This window comes from Letharia columbiana (genome assembly GCF_014066305.1).
Source record: "Letharia columbiana isolate WasteWater2 chromosome Unknown Sc0000029_s0, whole genome shotgun sequence".
In the NCBI taxonomy this organism is placed as follows: domain Eukaryota; kingdom Fungi; phylum Ascomycota; class Lecanoromycetes; order Lecanorales; family Parmeliaceae; genus Letharia; species Letharia columbiana.
The window spans coordinates 141,479-159,712 of record NW_023501071.1 but is presented as its reverse complement, the minus strand read 5'-3'; the positions used below and the strand labels follow the sequence as shown (position 1 = coordinate 159,712).

The 18,234-nt window shown below is 27.0% G+C and overlaps 4 protein-coding genes across 4 annotated transcripts; 1 reads left to right on the top strand and 3 right to left on the bottom strand.

The window, feature by feature from the left end:
• Nucleotides 1-13,616: 13,616 nt before the first annotated feature.
• On the bottom strand, nt 13,617-13,868 carry HO173_008251 (uncharacterized protein; the record flags this gene model as incomplete). The annotated part of the gene is made up of 1 exon (XM_037310151.1): nt 13,617-13,868. The coding sequence occupies one exon, from the start codon at nt 13,866-13,868 to the stop codon at nt 13,617-13,619; it is 252 nt and encodes an 83-aa protein (XP_037162937.1).
• A 112-nt stretch (nt 13,869-13,980) lies between these two features.
• HO173_008250 (uncharacterized protein) lies at nt 13,981-14,262 on the top strand (the record flags this gene model as incomplete). The annotated part of the gene is made up of 1 exon (XM_037310150.1): nt 13,981-14,262. The coding sequence occupies one exon, from the start codon at nt 13,981-13,983 to the stop codon at nt 14,260-14,262; it is 282 nt and encodes a 93-aa protein (XP_037162936.1).
• A 244-nt stretch (nt 14,263-14,506) lies between these two features.
• HO173_008249 (uncharacterized protein) lies at nt 14,507-14,947 on the bottom strand (the record flags this gene model as incomplete). Its single annotated transcript, XM_037310149.1, has 1 exon — nt 14,507-14,947. The coding sequence occupies one exon, from the start codon at nt 14,945-14,947 to the stop codon at nt 14,507-14,509; it is 441 nt and encodes a 146-aa protein (XP_037162935.1).
• Nucleotides 14,948-15,207: 260 nt separating this feature from the next.
• On the bottom strand, nt 15,208-16,298 carry HO173_008248 (uncharacterized protein; the record flags this gene model as incomplete). Its single annotated transcript, XM_037310148.1, has 2 exons — nt 15,208-16,018; nt 16,075-16,298. The coding sequence occupies 2 exons, from the start codon at nt 16,296-16,298 to the stop codon at nt 15,208-15,210; spliced, it is 1,035 nt and encodes a 344-aa protein (XP_037162934.1).
• Nucleotides 16,299-18,234: the final 1,936 nt, after the last annotated feature.

Sequence of the window (18,234 nt, the reverse complement as noted above, 5' to 3'; positions counted from 1 at the left end):
AAATATATTATAAATCTTTATACTCACTGAGAGCTCTAAGCGATATGAGGTTTTCACGAGACCTATTACTTTAAATAGGCTATGCCTCTTATTATTCAGTTTTCGAGACAATCGATCTAAGATAATATTCTTACTGCTAAGAAAGATTATATTATCTACTTTAAAAGTAATCTTCTAGTATCGCTTATTAATCTAGATTATTATAGCCTTTTAAGTATAATTTATATTACTTCGAATATAGTCGAGAATCTACTATATGTGCTCGGTAATGTCCTCCGCTCAAGTAGTGTCGAGGCGCTTATAAGTGATATTATAGTTAATAATATCTAAGCTAAAACTTATTCGAGGGTGAAAGCCCTTATTTATAAAGAATAGTGGGATATTTATCGCTGCGAAAGTAGTATTATTATTAGCGAACTCGATAATAGATAATTATCTAGACTAATCGTTTTATATATAATTATAATATATTCGAAGATAGCGTTTTATATCTTAATTAGCCTATTTAATCTATTTATTAATTTTAAAATAAAAGATTATTAATAATTTAGTCTTAATCTTAAGTCGTTTATAAAAAGTCTTTTATATTATTAATATAAATTAAAGGCCTTTATTTAAAATTATCGACGCCGATAGATCGTATAAGCGAAAGACCTTCTTAAATAATATATTAATCGTCTTTTCGACTGTGATTTCTTTATCTATGTTAGAGTATACGATATAATATTATTTCTTAATAAGTTAGTTTATTACTATTTAAATAGCGTTATATTTATCGAATATAGATAAATCTATTATAAAGTCTATCGAGATATTTTACTATCGCTTTTAAGAAATTAATAAAGATTATAGTAGATTATATTCTCGATCGCGAGGGGTTTTAGATCTATAGTAGATATAGTAGTTTCGAATGTAAATAATAACGATAGCTTTTATATCTCGCTAATAGTATTCTTATTTAAGTAGCTTATAGATATAAGCTATATCGAGATATTTATATAAGAATTAATTATATACTTCGCGAATAACGTCGATATATAAATCTTCTAATATCTATAAGCGATTCTTATAATAGAGTATCTCGTTCTCTATAGAGTACTTATTAAGTATAATTCCGCGAAGTTTATTCTTATCTTTCGCAATTATTTTATAAATCTCGTTATATAATTTATTAGCCTTATTTTCTTAGACTATTTTATAAAAGATAGAGTTATTAATAATATATATCTCGACGTTACTATTATTAAGTTCTAAATAATTAAATATAAATATTATCTAATATTACTACTTTAAGTATTCGTTCTTTAAGCTATTTAATTTAAAATCGACTATATATATAAGTATATCGGCCTTAATATTTTAAGGCCTTAAGCGATAGATAATTTTGATATTAAATTCGAATAGTATATTTAAATAGCGGGCTTAGCGATAGCTTAGATCTCTTTCTTTAGTAAAGTATATTAAGCCTTTATAATCCATGAAGATCTTAATAGAGATATCGATATATTCTAATTTAAGATATTAATATTTTAGATAGCGAATAATAATTAGTAATTTTTTATTATAAATCTAATAGTTATATTTAGCTAAGATAAGATTCTTATTATAAAAAATCATCGAGTATAAGACTTCGTCGTTATCGTATTAAAATAGAATATTATCGTTAATATAATTAAAGGAGTTCGTTTTAAGTATAATATTCTTCGATCTATCGAAATAGCGTAGAATCGAAGCTCTTATAATAACTATCTTTAATAAATAAAAGGCTTTTTAATAGATCGATAACTAATCGAATATTACTTTCTTAATTATAAGTTTTATTATTAATTTTATAATTTTCGAGAAGTCTCTTATAAATTGACGGTAGAAGTTATAAAAGTTAATAAAGGTCTATATCTCCTTTAAATTAATAGAGGTAGATTATTTAATAATAGCTTAAATTTTGATAGAGTCTATTTATAGATTATTAATCGAAATAAGAAGGCTTAAAAATTTCGTTTTCTGAATATGAAATTCGCATTTGAGAATATCTATTTATAATTTAACCTTTCGTAGTTTTTAAAGAATCTTTCGAATATACGTAATATATTTCTTTCTTAATTGATTATAAATAAGAATATCGTTAAGATAGACTTAATAAAAGTCGTTTAGATACTTAAATAGAATATTATTTATATATTGCTAATAGATAACTAAGTTATTAATTAAATTAAAGAAGAGTACTCGATACTTATATACATCGAGGGAGATAACGAATATAATAAAATTCTTACTATTGAAGTATATACGCAATTTATTAAATGCGGCTATAATATCTAATCGAGTAAGGTATTTACAGCTCTGAATTCTCGCGAGAACCTCATCTATTAATGAAATTAAATATCAATTTCTCTTAGTAATAATATTTAATCTTTAATAATCCATATAAAAGCGTAGACCCTCGTTTAGTTTCTCGGTAAATAAAATAGAGGATATGAATGATATATGACTAGATATTATGAAGCCCTTTTTTAGATGCTCGTCTAAATACTTCTTAATCTATTTTAACTTATATTCTGATATAAAATAGACTCGACTCTTCGGTAGGCCGGTGGTATCGACTTTAGTAAACTTTAGTTTATGATTATAAGGGCGGTGTAGTAGTAGTTTATCTATCTTTATTTTATCGAAAATATTTAAATAGTTATAGTACTCGATTAGAAGTTTTCTCTTAATATCTTTAAGACTAACGACTTTAGTAGTATTAATTTAAATAAAATAATTCGATCTATAGTACCTTTTATACTTCTTTTCTAAGTTATAAAAATATAGCTTATTAACTAATATATAAGAATTACGTAGTTTCTTTCGAGGAGGTAACTTCTTTAATAGCGAGTTATAGATCTCGTTTATAATAAGAGTAAATAGTTGGTTTTCCTTATTACGCGCTAATTAATAGTATAATATAATATTAATTTCGACGATATTAATGAATTATAAGTCTATATCTCATTTTTATCTTATATTTTAAGAAGTAGATATAAATCTCTTTTTATTAATTAGTTCGCTAGAGACGTTCGAGTTAATAGTAAAGTTCGAATCGTCGTTATATATAGATTAAGAAGAAGGTTTTTTCTTTAAGATAATCTATAGAGTAAAGAATTTTAATTTCGAATTTAATAAGATAGCGAGATCCTTCGCTATTAAGATCTTATTATCGTTATAATTATAGCGATCTAATACGAAGAGAATCTTATCTTTTATTATATCGAGAAGCACCCTATACTTATTCATTTATGATTTTCTCAGAATCATATTATATATAAGAGGGGCGATGAGTATAGAATACGTTCTCTCTCGATGACTATTTATTATTATTATCAAAAGTAGATAATAGATAATAGGCTTCTTCGCGATTCGGCTATCGTAATTTTTTAGAGGTTTAGATTTTAATAGTGGAATCGGTTCTAATAGTAATTCTTCGTAAATTCTATAAACTAGAGACTTATTAATAACTATATATATCTTAGTATATCTACTATCGATAAAGGCGTTTTAAAGTAAGTATTTTCGTTTTTCTAACGATAGCGTAACTTTTATTTTAAAAGAACGGCGTATTAAAGAATTATTAAGAGTATTTAATAGGTATATATTATAGGTCTCTCTTATCGTAACTTTAATAGAGGCTATTCGTTTCCCGAATCCTTAGAGACTTCATAAGCGTCGACTAGTAGATTTACCTTATATTCATTATCGATAATAAATTTATAAATTTCTATCTCTCGTAAGACCTTCTTATTAGTGTTAGTCTATTTCTATATTAAATAATCGCGTCTTATATAGCCCGTCTTTCTATAATTAAAATATATTAAGTTTCTCGAATTTATATTAGCCGTCGCCTTTAATATACTCTAAAAGATACTCGGGATATAAATATCTAATATAATAGCGAAAGGTATACGATTTTTAATTATAGCGATAATTATCTTTCTTATTCAAGTTACGATAATTTTAAGAGTCGTTTTATTAACGGCTAGAGCTAGACGTAGTTTATAGTTTACGCGCTATAAATTATCGTTATTTATAAGATATTTCTTAATATTCTTTAAGAGTATAAACTTATAATTAGAAAGGGCTATAAAAATAAAGTAGAGTCGGGTATATATTCGTAGCTTAATGTCTAAATTATTCCTTAAGTGAGTTTCGTTATAGTTGAGTATGAAATCGAGTCTAACGAGTTTTATATAGAATCTATTAAAGGGCTAGATTATCTATTAAAGAAAATCGTATTCGCGTCTTATCTTCTTACGACGATTCGTCTCTTTATAGATCTTAGTTAATTAGTTTATAACCTCGCTAACTAACGTATAGAGATTTATAATATCTCTACGTCTCCTATTTAGAATATAAGAAATTACTTTTCTATTTATATATAATAGAAGATAAGTAATCTAAGACGTCTCGATAAGATAATAATTCTTATTATTTAATAACTTTTTCTCTATTTTAACTAATTAATTCTTTTATATAAAGTTCTTATCGTTAATAAAGAAAAAAGGATTTGATAGCTTAATGAACTTCTCTTTTCTATAGATAAGATATAGAACTTAAGCGAGCTTTATTAAGGTTAACGCTTATATCTTAGAGATAATTTATAGATTTCTAAGTATATCTAATCGCATTATCATTAGCTATTATTAAAGCTCTCTATTCTATTCTTATAGCTTCTTAGCTTTAATATTAACTTGCTTTAAGCGTTATTAAGTCTTATTCTATTAATCTACTATCTTATTCTTCTTAGTCTTGAAGTCGATATACTATTTAGCTATATCTCGAAATTAATTTTATTAATAGCGAAGGCTACGAAGTATAGTAAAGAACTAATTAGACTTTTTATCGATCTAATTACGTAGTTAATCGACGCTAATAATCTATTATAAATCTATAATAGCCGCGATATCCTCCGCTATATCGTTAGATAGTAAGAACTATCATCGATTAAATATCTAAGTAAGGAGGTTACTAACTCGGTTTATCTTACTTAATTATATAGGGAAGTGATATACGTACACCCTCTTTTTATACATGTACACCCCCCAAATCCAATTAGCTTCCGCGCGGCCGCTAGCCGCATAAGGTATAAACCTCGCACATAGCTTCCTAGGGAATATTGCCGAGACTCTTGGTGGTAGCAAGGCAAGCCTTCTCAGATCTCTCGAATGATGAGGTCTTTGGATTGTCCTTCTATGGCGATAGCTGATTGGCTGACTACCCTCTCTCGTTGCTACTAGAAATACGCCTATCGTACTCGAATATCCACTACCTATTGGCCACCTGGCCTTCCTGCAGCTGAAAAGTACCAAATATGGTCTCCTTACCCTGCATGTAGGCTGGCGTACCACGTCCTCGCTGTCAACTACCTCGCTGTCCGCCTCGTATAGCCGCACCTCTTTCGACCCTACTCCGGCTATGTGCGAGGTTTATACCTTATGCGGCTAGCGGCCGCGCGGAAGCTAATCGGATTTGGGGGGGTGTACATGTATCAAAAGGGGGTGTACGTGTATAAAAAGGGGGTGTACGTGTATCACATCCCATTATATATTGGAAATAATGGTTTTAAAATGAAGATAAGAGAGTTGCGTTATTTCTCCCGATTCTTTAATATTATAAATATTAAGCGAAGGAGAGAAAAGAAAAAACTTCTTATAACACCTTTTATGAGGCTTTACTATAAATTCGAAAAATAATATTATATTTTACGAGGACTTTTTTCCCTAGTTTATAGATCGTTTAGACTATTATGAAAACTATAGATAGTCTAAATATCGTTCTTTTAAATGCTTTCACTTCGCTTAGAGAGTTAGTTATATAATTATTAAGTTAAATAGCGATTTCTTTAGATTTGCTAGTCGTATAAATAAACTAGTTTAATAATTACTTTATTTCTCTAACTAATTATAAAATTATTACGCTATCTCGATAAATACTCTTTATAACGTATTATCTATATAATAGATTTACTTAGAAATATAATAGCTTAACTTAATATCTTACTAAAGCCCCTATTAATAGATTTCTTAAATTCGTCTATTAATTCGAATATAGTAAATAGAGTAATCTAGTTATAGTATTAGAACTAATATAGATATAATATTAATATAAATATATTAAATAAGATAACTAGATATCGAATAGCTATATAAATAGAAGGTATTAGATAATAGTAGATAACTTTATTAAGATACGCTAAGCTCTAATAGGCCATAGGGCTGGATAATGTATTAAGAGAGATATAGAATACGGTTATAATATTAACGAGGTATAAGAACTATCGTAATTATCTATATTTAAAATTACTATATTTATTAGAGGGCTAAAGCGTTTTATAATCGAAAGTATAATTTATTATAATCTCTATTAATTTTATAGAAGCGATAATAAGATATATTAATTAACTTTATTATAGACTTATTTATATTTAATAACTATAACGCTATTTAAATAGCGATTAATTAGTTTATTAAGAAATATTATTATATAGCTTATTTTAATATTAATAAAGATATTATCGCTAAGAAGATAGTTAACTTATTACTTAAGAAAGTATTTTATTTATATAACTTATCGATCTTAATAATATCGAATTAAGAATTTTAATTTATAGCTATTATATAAAAGTCTTTTTATAAAAGACTAAGTATTATAGTTAAGCTATTAATAGCCTTTTATTCTAAAATTAATAAATAAATTAAATAAGCGAATTAGAATATAGAGCGTTATCTTTAAATATATTATAATTATATATAAAACGACTAGATAAGATAACTATCTATTACCGAGTTTATCGATAATAATACTATCTTATCGACTATTAATATCTTATCTTTCCTTATAAATAAGAGGTTTTATTCTTAAATAATTTTTAATTTAAATACTATCGACTATAAGATTATATATAAGCGTCTTAATACTATTTAGATAAAGAATATTATAAATTATATAAAATAAGTTTTTAAGTATATTCGAAATAATATAAATCGCGCTTAGAAGGCTATAATTATATAAATTAATAAGTATTAATAAAAGATTACTTTTTAAATAGACGATACGATCTTTCTAAATAGTAAGAATATTATTTTTAATTATTCTTCTCGTAAATTAGACTATAAGAGACTTAATTTATTTAAGATTATAGATTTTATTAAAATCTTATACTATTTAAAACTTTCGCTAAGTATAAGAATTCACGACGTCTTTTATCTTAATCTCTTAAATTTCGCAATAAATAACCTATTATTAAAATAAATAAACCCTTCGTCGAAATATATTACTATTAATAATTAAATTAAATAAATTATTAAAGAAATACTTAGCTTTAAATTAATCTATAGTTATTTTAAGTATAAAGTTAAGTAAGAAGATCTCGATAATAATTTTATCTAATATAATACGAATAGTGGTAAATTCGAAAATTGCTAAGATCTAATAGACGACTTCTATAAATAATATTTCGAAGAGCTTTATCTATAAAGGGTTAACTTATAAAATAATAAAGAATATTCTATTTTTAATTAAATTAAAAACGTCTAATATCTTTACGATAGCTTTATTTTTTTTAAATTTGAGAATTAATCCTTTAGATCTATATTAATTAGAAATTATTTTATATATAATTTTTCGCATAAGCCCTTCTTATTAATATAATTCTAAAGACCTTTCGAAGTTATATTAGTATATATATAAATTATACTATTATTATTATTAAATATAATTAATATTAGCTAAATAATATACTATAGAGAAGACTATATTAAAGTTACTTAATATTAAATTAGAGTTTTTAGCGTTTGTAATTTAATTCGATTCGGGAGCTCTTAACTAATTACGTTATATTATTCTATTAATATCTCATTTATTTAAATACGAATTCGAAAATCGCTATTATTTATATCTACGTCTATAAATATCATTTTCGCTATACTATATTAATTTCCTTTCGACTAGATTTCTTATATATACTTATATCTCGGCTAGCGATATTATTATAGCGTAAGTATAAAGAGCTATTATTATTCTTAATACCTCTTACGAAGAAAGATACGATACTAGAATTCTCGAATACGATTATTTCTTTACTACTTTTATTATTTTTTAGACGTTAAGCGTATATATATATTTATTTTTCTATCTTTTTACTTATTAATTATAAAATATAATTTAATAAAGAAAGAAAGTAGTATTATAAGCGTATTCTTAATATATCTCTTAGCTCTATAACTAGCGAGCCTTAATAAAGATATCTCTTATTATATTATACCTTTTTTCTATCTATATAGTTCGATACCTTAGTTATCTTATTTAATATATCTATATTAATATTACATCTATATCGATTCTAATATCGCTTATTAAAATTTACTCGATAGCTCCGATTAAAAAAAAATGATTATAAATTTAATTTATAGATCTTTACTCGTTTATATATAATTAATTTAAAATATAATAATAAAAAGTCTACTATAAAAGTTACGCTATTTAAATTACTATTTTAATCTTAATTATTATTAGCGCTATTATATAAATAATATAAAATTATCTCTTATTTAAGTATATCTAATTCTTAATCTTAAATATTATTATAGATATTATTAATTCATTTTAAAATTATTAAATATACTTTTATATATCGCGAGAAGATAATTTAAAGAAATATAACTTATTATATTAAGCTATAATATTTATAAAAGAATATTAAGAAATATATTAATTTTCTAAATTAATAATTTAATAAAAAGATTATAATTATAATATATATAATTTTATATTAGATAGTAATATTAAAAATATATAAAAAATATATAAAATTATTATTAACGACTTTACTTATAAAGTATTAATAAATTATATATAATTAATATTATTAAAAGATAAATTTTTCTTATTATTAATATATATAACTCGCTTTCTTTTATATATATAGAGTAATTATATTTAATTTTATATCTTATTAATTTAGCGTAATTTTTAATTAAAATAATAATTAAGATAATTATTTATATTTCTAAATATAGAAATCTTAATTAAGAAATCTTATATATATATTATTTTATAGTATTATATTATAAATATATTATTTTATAATATATATATCTAAAATTCTATATTATATTAGTTATAGAAGTATATAAATATTAATATTCTATATCTTATTAGAGTATAATATAATAGATTAATATATTATATTATATTATATCTTTTTAACTAGTAAGTATATTAATAGATAAGAAGACTTTTATTTAATATAATCTATATATTAGATATATTAGATATAGTATAATTATTTATTAAATAAATTAATAATTAATATATATAATAGAATAAGATAGAGTTAAGTTTAAAAATCTTAAATTTATATATATAGTTAATTATAAATTCGAGTTCGCTACGATATTTAATTAGATCGACTAAATTATCGCGAATAAATAAATTAGCGTTCGCAATTATTAAAATCTCGCCCTTTCGCGTCTCTCTTATCTCTCTTATTAAAAAAATAGATATATATTATTAATATATAGAATAACCTTTTTATTTTCTATAAAAGTATTTTAAGATTTTTTTTTTAAATTATAGAACGAAATATAGGCTTTCAGATAAAAAAAGAATTTTTAAATTTAGTCTTATAATTATTAAAGCGTAAGGAATTCAAATATCGCTTATTAAAGTTCGCTCGATAGTCGAATAGTCTTAATTAGATATATATTATTTGATTTTAATATAGCTTTTTCATTTTCTATTAAAATTTTAAGATCTCTATTTTAAATTATAGAATAAACTATAAGCTTTTAGATAAAAAAAAGAATTTCTAAATTTAGTCTTATAATTATTAAAAGGTAAGGTACTTAAATATCGCTTATTAAAGATCGCTTATCGAATTTACTCAATAGCTCTAATTAAAAAAATTATTATAAATTTAATTTATAGATTTTTACTCGTTATAAATATTTTAAATATTTTATAATTAAGTATTTAACTAATATATTTATAATAATTATATTTAATAAAGTTAATATAGGAAATTTAATCGAAAAAAAGTTATATTATATTATAAATTAATTTTAAATATTATTTATAATATAGATTTAATTAAATATTTATTTTCGTATTTAAAAGACGTTAGAGTAAATATATAAATAGTAATTAGTTTTTAAATTTTATATATATATAAATTAATTAAGTAATTAATATATATAAAAGAATAAGATAGAGCTAAGCTTGAAAATCTTAAATTTATATATGTAATTAATTATAAATTTAGATCTTATACGCTTTTTAATTAGATCGGCTAAGTTAGCCTAATAGCTCTCTCGCGCTTCTCTTATTAAAAATTTATATATAGAAGTTTTACACTTTAAAGTACTTAGCTTATAATATATATAGTTACTTTATAATTCCCTAAATTATAAAGCTCGCTTTACGCTTTCTAACGCTATAAAAATTATAAAGTTTAATCTACTATTAGTAAATTATATAAATATTTAAATATTATAATAGTTATATTAGACGCGTTTAGAATCGAATAATAATTCTTTTATCTATTTATATAATTATTCTTCTTCTATTATTCTATTAATTCTATTAATTTTATTAATATAAATATAATTATTTTCGATATCCCTCGCTTAAAGGGTACTTAATATTTTAAATATATATATCTCTTTTATTCGCCTCTTAGAGCCCCTACTAACGCTCTTAGATTATCTCTTTACGAATTCGCTATTATTAATAATTGAGGCCGTAATCTAATAGGTATCTACTATTACTTATAAACGCGTTAAAAGATTCTTAAAAAGAGCTTAAACGAATTTATAGCTATTATTTTTTCCTATATACTTCTCTTAAGCTAGCGATAATATCTTTTAACTAAGCGATACTATCTCCTAAGACGCGTCTTTCTCCTCTATCTATTCTTTATTATCTTATTTTAAAGTCTCTCAATGTGTATTAGATTTTAAATATCGTTAAGAAGAAGCTTCTAAACGAGAGGAAGATACTATCGAAGATTTTCTATTATAAGATCTATTAATAGACTTCTTTAATAATAACTCTTTCGATAGCTTACGTTTTTTTAGCTCTTATTTAAATTTTATTTAATCTTTAATAAGGCTCGCTAGCTATATTACGCGTTATCTATATATTATAAAATCTATATAATATAATTTAGAAAGTTTAGTCTACTAATAATAAATTAAATTAATATTTAAATATAATAATTATATTAAACGCGTTCGAGATCGAATAATAATCCTTTCACCTATTTATATAATTATTCTTCTTTTACTATTCTATTAATTCTATTAATTTTATTAATATAAATATATTTACTCTTAATACCCTCGTACTTAGTTAAATAAGAGGAGGATCTAAAATAGATAAATATGAAGAATACTATAGAGAATATTATAGAGATAGTTATTAGTAGTAATAATATAATAGATCTATTTTTTACGATCTTATATTAATCTACTTAGTTAATATAAGAGAAGTTAATATAGTAAACGAATACGAAGAATATTATAAAGAAATTAAGCGGTAATAAGATTCTTAGTATTAAGAATACGACTTAGCTCTTTAAGATCCTACGTTATATACTCTCTATAATTCTATATTAAATTATTACTTAGTAAGCGAAGAATATTATTATAACTTAGTCTATTATTTCTACTATATTAAGAAGTAAAAGAAAAAACTATAATAGATAAATAATAAAGAATACTACGGAGAAACTAAGCGGTAATAAGATTATTATTATTAAGAATACGGCTTAGCTCTCTAAGATCCTATATTATATACTCTCCACGATTTTATATTAAATTATTACTTCGAAACGATATATATTTAAATAAATTAAAATTATTCGATATCTATAGCTATTTTATTATTCGAAAAATTTTACTACGATAGAAGATATTATAGGATTCACACTACTAATTAGCACGTTATCTTTATTTCTTTTCGATATTTCGATACTTCTTATTATAAGAATATAATCTTTCTCTATTTTTTATAAGTAATTATTATACCTTTCTAATTAGATCTTAGCGCGCCTCTCTTCGTATATATATACTTATATACTATATAGATTAAATTAATTTTATAGTAGTAGAAGTAGGTTAAAAACGTATAGTAAGCGATTAGAGTTCGATTTAACTTAGGGCTAGGGCTAAAATTCGATTTAACTTAGAAAAATCCAACTTCATAAATTTAATTCATGAGCCTTTACTTGTTAATAATAATTTATTATAAGATTATAAAGATTATATTATTATATTAAACGTTATAATAATAAAATTCTTTATAATTATTAATAAGATTTAAGATCTTTAATATTAAAAAGTAAAGAATTTAATTAATAATATACTCGCTAAAATTAATTAAATTTATATAAATTTATTTTAATATTCTTATAAATTTATTTTATATTATTTATATTATTAATTCTAAATCTATCGATTTTAATTTTATTATTATTATAATATTATTTAATTATTTTATCTTTTTATAATATTATAATATAGCGATTATAAATTTAATTTATAGAATTTAAATTATATTATATAAATTTTATAATATATAGATAATATATTATATAGTTAGCGAATTTTATTAAAGATTAAATAAAGATTAAATAAGAGTTAAAAGAATATAAATTATCGAAAAGATTATTATAAAAGAAATCTAATAATAGATTTTATAATAGAGAGTTTTTAATAGCGTTTTCCTCTTATTTAAAAGCTTCTTCTTAATAATATTTAAAATCTAATATATATTAAGAGATTTTAAATTATATTAATTAGTATATATAAAAGAATAAGATAGAGCTAAATTAGAAAATCTTAAATTTATATATATAGCTAATTATTAATTCGTTAGATCTACGCTTTTTAATTAGATATCGTAAGTAAATAAATTAGCGTTCGTAACTATTAAAAAAATAGATATACGTTATTAACATATAGAATAACTTTTTTATTTTCTATTAAATTTTTAAGATTTTTTTTTTAGATTATAGAATGAGATATAGGCTTTCAGATAAAAAAAGAATTTCTAAATTTAGTCTTATAATTATTAAAGCGCAAGGAATTTAAATATCGCTCACCAAAGTTCGCTCACTAAAGTTCGCTCGACAGCCCTGATTAAAAAATAGGTGTACATTATTTGATTTTAAAATAACTTTTTTATTTTCTATTAAAATTTTAAGATTTTTCTTTTAAATTATAGAACGTAATATGAGCTTTTAGATAAGAAAAGAATTACTAAATTTAGTCTTATAGATATTTAAAGGTAAGGAATTCAAATATCGCTTATCAAAGATCGCTTATCAAAGACCGCTCACCAAATTTACTCGACAGCCCTGATTAAAAAAAACGATTATGAATTTAATTCATAGGCCTTTACTCGTAGAGTATAAATAGAGAAGAAAAATACGTTTTAAGAGATAATATTATTAAATTAAAAGATATTATTACTAGCTTAAAAGAAGTATGTAAAAAAAAAAAAAATTATTCGTTTAAACTTTTTTAAACTTTTTTTTAATATACGCGGAGTTCTCCAAGGGCAGGCCCAGGGGGGTCGACGCCTCATACCTGGATATACACAAACGTGAGAGCGCCTGGGACGACGACTCCTTCGGGGGGATCGAGCACGCCTACCCAGTCCGTAGTGGCAGGGAAGTCGACCAACTCCGTCCCGCCGCCTGCACGACCCAACACGATCTCGGTCGTGGGCGACGACGCAAGGTCGAACCCCTCCGTGTCCCAGTTCACGAACCCCTTCGCGCAGTACAGCCTAAACACGTGTACACAGGGCAGCGTGTTCAAGAGCACGTCCATGGTCTCGCCCCAAGGCTACGTCACGACCTCCTCCGTCTGGGGAACCGCGCTCGCCTCTTTGCTCGTGGCCGCGATGAGGTACTATATGACGAAGAGACCCTCGGCCGTAATCATGATCGACGAGACGAAGGTGGCCGCGACCTACAGCAAGATCTGCTCCGTGCTCTACGAGATCTCCGCGTCCAAGCCTCTGCCCAAGGTCAAGGACGCGTCCACGCTCTACCTGTCGAAGGCGATCTCGAGGCTCAGCAAGGACGACGTCCCGATCTCGAACGCGGAGACGTGGCATACTATGAGCAGAACCCAGGAGGGGAAGGACATCATGTCCGTGCTCTCGACCATGATCGTGGTGTCGAAGATGGTGCCGGAGGCGATGGTGCACCCGATATCGTAGATACTGCCGTCCTTGGGCACGCCTGTGGTCGTCGAGCACAACGGGAACGTGATCTTCGCCATCGACGCGGGTGCGTTCGTCAGCCCGTCTCCGGACAGGTGGGAGGTGTGGTGCTCGATTTTAAAGATGAACGCAATCACGAAGCACGTCGCGTATAGGCTTAGGGGCATAAGCGCGGTCCAGGCTATCTCTACGATGATGAGTGAGATAAAGAAGTCGGAGCTGACGGATATGAAGAACTGGATTAGGTTGACGGAGATGACCCCGAACGTGTAGATGGACGACTAGACGTTGACTTTGAGAACACCTTCGCATACAGCCCTGAGACTTCGAGCGTCTCCGTACGCTTGGGCACTACCGTGCTTATCTCGAAGTCCGAGTACGAGACGAAGTCAGTGCCTGTCTGCTCGTAGTCGAAAACCTCCTCGTCCCTCTTGGCGGCGGCCACCGCGGGGATCTCTACGCTGCTCTTAAAGTACATGCGCGCGTTCATAGGGCCGTCTATGCCTGTGCTCGAGTAGTAGTCCACGCACGTCCTCGAGGCTATGAGCCAGTTCGTGTCCATGGACGTGATGGAGGGCTTTATCCTCTCTAGAATCGACCATAGGTGGACGAATATGTTGGGAGTCGAGTTCTTCCACGTTATCGTGGAGTGGTTGATGGCGTAGCCCTTAGAGATCATCATCTAGATGAACACGTGCGCCTTCTCGTCCACGGGCGCCTGCGGGAGATTGAATTAGCACTTATGTGTGATGGCGAACAGGTTGTCGTAGCTGGATACGATCTCGTTCATCTTGGCGGACTCGATGAGAATCTAGCCCACGCTCGCCCTCGAGGAATTGGACGTGTTGATGGATACGTGCACGGTCGCGATTATACGCAAGTCCGCGACGATAAGCGAGCTTACGGATATGTTCATGGTGCCGGAGAAGCTCGTGTTTTGAACTAGTTCACAGAGGCGCCCACGTTCACCTGCCTGGAGAACGTCTCCGTCCATAACCCGCACGCATCCACGGGCTCGTCCAGCCCCCTGCCCGTCATCCCCTTCAAGATCGCCCTGGAGATCACGAGCGCGACGCTGCAGTCGTAGCACTTCGAGTTTACGGGCATGCGTCTGACCATCCGGTGGTACCACCTCATCTTTCCGAACATGGTCGCGTCCATGTCCCTGTGCTTGATCACTGCCGGCTCGGTGTCCCCAGGTGCGTGAACAGGTATGACTCTCACCGTGTTCGCGGTCGGGTCGCCGCACGGACACATCTCCACGAGCATGCCCATGTTCGAGCAGTACGATCTGAGTCTGGACTCGAACTCGATGGTAGTCACGTCCACGTGCATGTTCACGTCCACGCTCGTGGGTTTGGTCATCTTCATGATCGCGTCCGCGAGGTCAGTCCCATGCGTGATCAAGGTCGTGTGTACAGGGGACTCTACGGACAAGATCGTGGATATGTACGCGAGCGGAGCCGGTGTCACGATTATGTTCGTGTTCAACCTCGGACCCACGTACGCCCTCATGGCTATCTCCACCTGCGGGTCCATGAGCACGTCGATGTGCATCTTCGGCCCCCACTGCGTGAAGGCGTCTACGCACTCGAAGATGTAGACGACCGAGGCCGCGTGTAGGACCGACATCATGCCCGCGATGACGACCCTGGCCTTGAAGTCACCCACGACCGTGCACCTGTCCAGGAACTCGATCATGGACAGGGAGTCGGAGATGATGGCAGACGTGACCACGTTGAACCACGTGAGCCTGAGCCCACGGTTGCGTCAGTGCAGATGTCCTCGATGTAGGTTGGGATCTTGGACTCGTCTAGCCTCTCTTGTGCTACCAGACCCTTGCCCGAGAGGACGTTGTGGTTGCACTTCAGGGACATGGAACCCATCGTGATGGCCTCCGTGATGACGCCCGCATCCTCGATCATGCCCGTGGTCGTCTTGATGAACGCGGACCCCTGCTTGACGACGCGGGCGACCATGTCCACCCTCGAGAACACCTCCCTGTTTGAGCACCTGATCGTCTCCATGTTCATCTTCGTGTTTAGAGCTATTCGACTATCGAGCGAACTTTAATAAGCGATATTTAAATTCCTTACGCTTTAATAATTATAAGACTAAATTTAAAAACTCTTTTTTATCTAAAAGCTTATATTTCGTTTTATAATTTAAAAAAAATCTTAAAATTTTAATAGAAAATAAAAAAGTTATTTTATATATTAATAACGTATATCTTAATTTTTAATAGAAAGACGTAAGAGAGCGAGATTTTAATAATTATAGATATTATTTTATTAACTCGCGATATCTAATTAAAAAGCGTAGATCTATTAAATTAATAATTAACTATATATATAAATTTAAGATTTTTAAACTTAACTCTATCTTATTCTATTATATATATTAATAAATTATAATCTTTTTATAAATTAATACTCGTATTATTTAGAAGTAAGCTATCTCGCTTAATAGCGTCGAGAGAGTTAATTAATTAAACTATTTAGTTCTTCGCAAAATCGTAGTTTAACTAAATTAACTCTCTCGACGCTATTAAGCGAGATAGCTTACTTCTAAATAATACGAGTATAGTTATTATAGATTAATAACGCTAATAAAAAAGATTATTTTAAAGATTTCTTAAATAATAAATAAAGGCTAGCGACTTTAAGATAGTAATAATAGAAGTTTATTATTAGATTTAAATATTTTACTATATCTATAAATAATTATTAAAATAGATTTTTCTTAATTTTAAAGCTTTTATATCTAATTTTATATATTAGATATTCTCTCTTATTAATTAAGAAATTATTTTTTTATTTTTTTAATTAAATAAGACTATTTTTTTAATATTTTAAATTATATCTTTTTTATTAATATTATTCTAATAGTAAATTATTATTATTAAAATATAATAGTTATAAGTAAAAGATTAAATAAATATTATTTATAAAAGTTAAAAGTTTTAACTTATAGACGAAATTATTTAAAACTTTAATAATTTTAAATAATTTCATTTTTTTATAATTTAGTAATTTATTAAGATATATAGTTTTAATCTTTCTTTTATTAAGTATAATTATATCTTTAATCTTAAATTTAAATATTAAAAGTTAATAATAATTAACTTATCTCTTTTATAGAATTTATAATTATTTAAGTTAATTTCTTAAATAATTCCTTATAATATCGATCTTTTCGATAAACTTATTAATTAACTTAATATCTCTTTTCGCTTTTTAATTAGTAAATTAGTTTTAAAAAGTAGAAAATTCTATTTTTAAATAAGAAATATATTCTTTAATAAGAAGAAATAATAATATACTTAATAAGGTATTTTTATTAAAATTAACTTCGAACTTTACTATTAATAATAAATTTATTTAATTATCTTAATTATAATTAATATAAATTTTAAAATTAATATATATAATAGAATAAGATAGATTTAAGCTTAAAAATCTTAAATTTATATATATAGTTAATAATAAATTTAGAGTTACTACGCTCTTTAATTAAATCGACTAAATTATCGCGAGTAAATAAATTAACGTTCGTAACTATTAACTATTAAAAAAATCGATATACGTTATTAACATATAGAATAAGTTTTTTCTTTTCTATTAAAATTTTAATAATTCTTTTTTAAATTATAAAAAATAATTTACGCTATTTAATATTAAAAGAATTATAAAATTCGATCTTATAATTATTAAGAAGTAAGAAGCTTAAATATCGTTTATTAAAGTTTAAGTTCGCTTCTTAAAGATCGCTTATTAAATTTACTCGATAGCTCTAATTAAAAAAACAATTATAAATTTAATTTATAGGCCTTTACTCGTATTAAATGAAAATAATATTAATATTCTTTATTTATTTATTAATTTTAAAATAGAATATACTAGAGTATTTAAATTTAATCTTAATTCTTTTATATAGTTTATTTTAGAAATATATTATAAATTAGATATC